This window comes from Galeopterus variegatus, unplaced genomic scaffold (genome assembly GCF_000696425.1).
Source record: "Galeopterus variegatus unplaced genomic scaffold, G_variegatus-3.0.2 Scaffold12616, whole genome shotgun sequence".
In the NCBI taxonomy this organism is placed as follows: Eukaryota; Metazoa; Chordata; class Mammalia; order Dermoptera; family Cynocephalidae; genus Galeopterus; species Galeopterus variegatus.
The window spans coordinates 28,295-31,136 of record NW_007738727.1 but is presented as its reverse complement, the minus strand read 5'-3'; the positions used below and the strand labels follow the sequence as shown (position 1 = coordinate 31,136).

The following is a 2,842-nucleotide window of genomic DNA, read 5'->3' as shown; positions in this document are numbered from 1 at the left end:
TGAGTTTCAGAAATAAGGATCAAAGAAAATAAAGAAAAAAAAATGAATACAAGGTGCCTGTTCCCTTCTAGTGCCTTGGGTGTGATTGAGGCAAAGCATTTGTAGTTAGAGATGTGAAGATCAAGAATAAATGGACTTCGTGAGGCTTTGGACACAGACTGAGCTATTGTAAGGCCCAGGGACCCAGTATCGACAGGGATTCCCTCTAGCCCACCCTGCCCATGGAATGAAGCAATGCTCTGTTTCCTTAAGAACAAAAGCTTTAAGAACATAAAAGTTGACATATATGATACAGATACTAGAAATACCATTACGGGCAATGGAAATGATGCAACTTCATCTAGTCTATTCTCAGGCATGCAATATAAGTGGGGCTGGAACCGGTGAGGGAGAAGAAAAAACAACGCACGTTTCCAGTGGTGACAGCAATTAACAAACGTTTTATTGTAGTCATTGTTTACAGATTCATGGAGACAAGCCTGGGAACTCCTACCAAAGTCTCAAGAATACCTTGAGCAAGGTCACCTTTACTAATCCGGCCATCAAACTATCATAATTTGATCACTAAAAATAAATGTAATCTAAATATTGAGTCCTAATTGATTATATAATTCTGAAATGCATAGGAGTGAAGGGTACTAATGCTGATGTCTGCAACTCACTTTGAAATGCATCAGAAAACAAAGTGAGTTGATGCATGAATTGATGGATGGATAAGTGAATGGACAGATTATATGATAAAGCAAATACAGCAAAATATTAGCAACTGCCAAATCTAAGTATCGAATATACAGAGTTCACTATATATTATTTTCTTTTTTTTTCAATATCTCCATATGATGGAAATATTTCATAGAAAATTTTACAAAAAATGTAATCATGTTTTGCTGTCACAGACCGATAAGGCATGCCACATGTGGATCACACAGGATTTAATTTCAGGCCCTATTGTACCTGTCCTGGGAGTCATAGCTGTCACTCCAATCTCTTCGGAGGCTGTATTTCCCTTTTCTTCCTCTCTCTCCCTGGAACTAAAAGTTCTGGTTCTTTTTTATACCTTGTTCCATCATATATTCATTTAAAACCAAGCACATTATAATTAACGAGCACTCAGAATGCTGGCTCTACAGAGTAGGTGATTCTCAGCCTGTTCCAAGGTTGGACATGGTTAGGACAACTCGACTCTTCTGAGAATGTTCTTTAGGGTCTCCTTCACTTCCTTGTTCCTCAGGCTGTAGATGAGGGGGTTTAACATGGGGATCACTGTCGTGTAGAACACGGACACCACCCGATCCTCTTCCGAGGACTGGCCAGAGTTACCTCGCAGGTACATGAAGATGAGGGTGCCAAAAAAAAGTGACACAGCCGTGAGGTGGGAGGCACATGTAGAAAAGGTCTTGGCCCGGCCTCCAGCCGAGGGGATCCTCATAATAGTCACGATGATAAGCAGGTAGGACACCAAGATCACCACCATGCAGGCAGGGAGAACAAAGATGGCAAACACAATAATGACCAATTCCTGGGTGTAGCTGTCCCCACAGGTCAGCTTTAAAAGAGGAGGGAGGTCACAGAAAATGAAGTCGATCTCATTGTTTCCACAGAAGGAGAGAGTGAAAGTTGAGACGGTCCGCACCAAGGCGCTGAAGAGGCCAGCCACGTAAGCCCCAGCCACAAAACCCCAACGGGCCTTCTGAGTCATGATGGTGACATAGAACAGGGGCTGGCACACGGCCACATAGCGGTCGTAGGCCATGAGGGCCAGGAGGTAGCAGTCGATGGCACCGAAGAAGGTGAACAGAAAGAACTGAGCTGCGCAGCGTGTGTAGGATAAAGCTGCCCCGTGCTCCAGCAACACGGCCATCGTCTGAGGGACAGTGACAGACGAGTAGCAGATGTCCATGAAAGAGAGATGTCTCAGGAGGAAGTACATCGGGGTGTGGAGCCGGCGATCCATGTGGATCAGAATGATCATCCCCAAGTTCCCCAATAAAGTGATGAGATAGATAAACAAAAACAGGAGGAAGAGAGGGAGCGCCCATTCGGGACATTGGGTGAATGCGATAAGGAGGAATTCGGTCACTAAGGTGAGGTTTGTCCCCGCCATGAAGCCAGTGGTGCCCGAGAGGATGAGAAACAAGTTAGAAAGCTGCAAATACAGGTAGGATTTACTTGTGTTTCTAGCTCACGTTTCCTGAGCATGGACCATGGACAAAATATGCCAGGTGTTGTGTGGAGCTTCAGAGATGACTGATCGTAGCTCCTGCCTTCAGGGGAGTTCTGGGACCGTCATCTTAGCATGTCAAGCAAACAGATAACAGATAAACGTTTTCAGGATAGGAGTGCGTATTAGAGTCCATCTCTGCTGCTAAGTAGCTGTGCGAGTCCCCAAGTCAGACAGCCAGTCTGAGCCCAAACTGCCCCACGGCTCCACTAGCAGCTGACACAGGGCTCTAGTCTGCCAGGGGACCGCCCACCTCAGTACTCTTTCCCTTTTCCTCCATGACCCCAACTCCTCCCTCTTTCACACCTGGAAATCTCGCCTGGATGAAAACAGCAGCCGTGGAAATAACTGCTCTCTCTGCCTTCAGATTTGCTTCTTGCCATTTCCTGCTCCTCACTGTAGTCAGAGTGATATTTCTGAGACTTTAGTTTGATCGTTTCTCATTCCCTTGTTTAAAATTCTGCCATGGTGCCCCATCACGAATTGAATATTATTCAGACTCCTGCACATGGTGGCAATTCCCTCTGTGAGATCTCCTCTGCTTGTTTCCTTGCCCTGTTCTTATTTCTCATTGAGAAGTAAGAAAACACCCGTGGCCACGCCTCACCCTCCAACACTTCA

General features: G+C 45.6%; 1 protein-coding gene across 1 annotated transcript; it reads right to left on the bottom strand.

Moving 5' to 3' along the window:
* Positions 1-1,168: 1,168 nt before the first annotated feature.
* Positions 1,169-2,104, bottom strand: LOC103581232 (olfactory receptor 9Q1-like). The gene has a single exon (XM_008563119.1). The coding sequence runs from the start codon at positions 2,102-2,104 to the stop codon at positions 1,169-1,171; it is 936 nt and encodes a 311-aa protein (XP_008561341.1).
* Between the last annotated feature and the right edge of the window lie 738 nt (positions 2,105-2,842).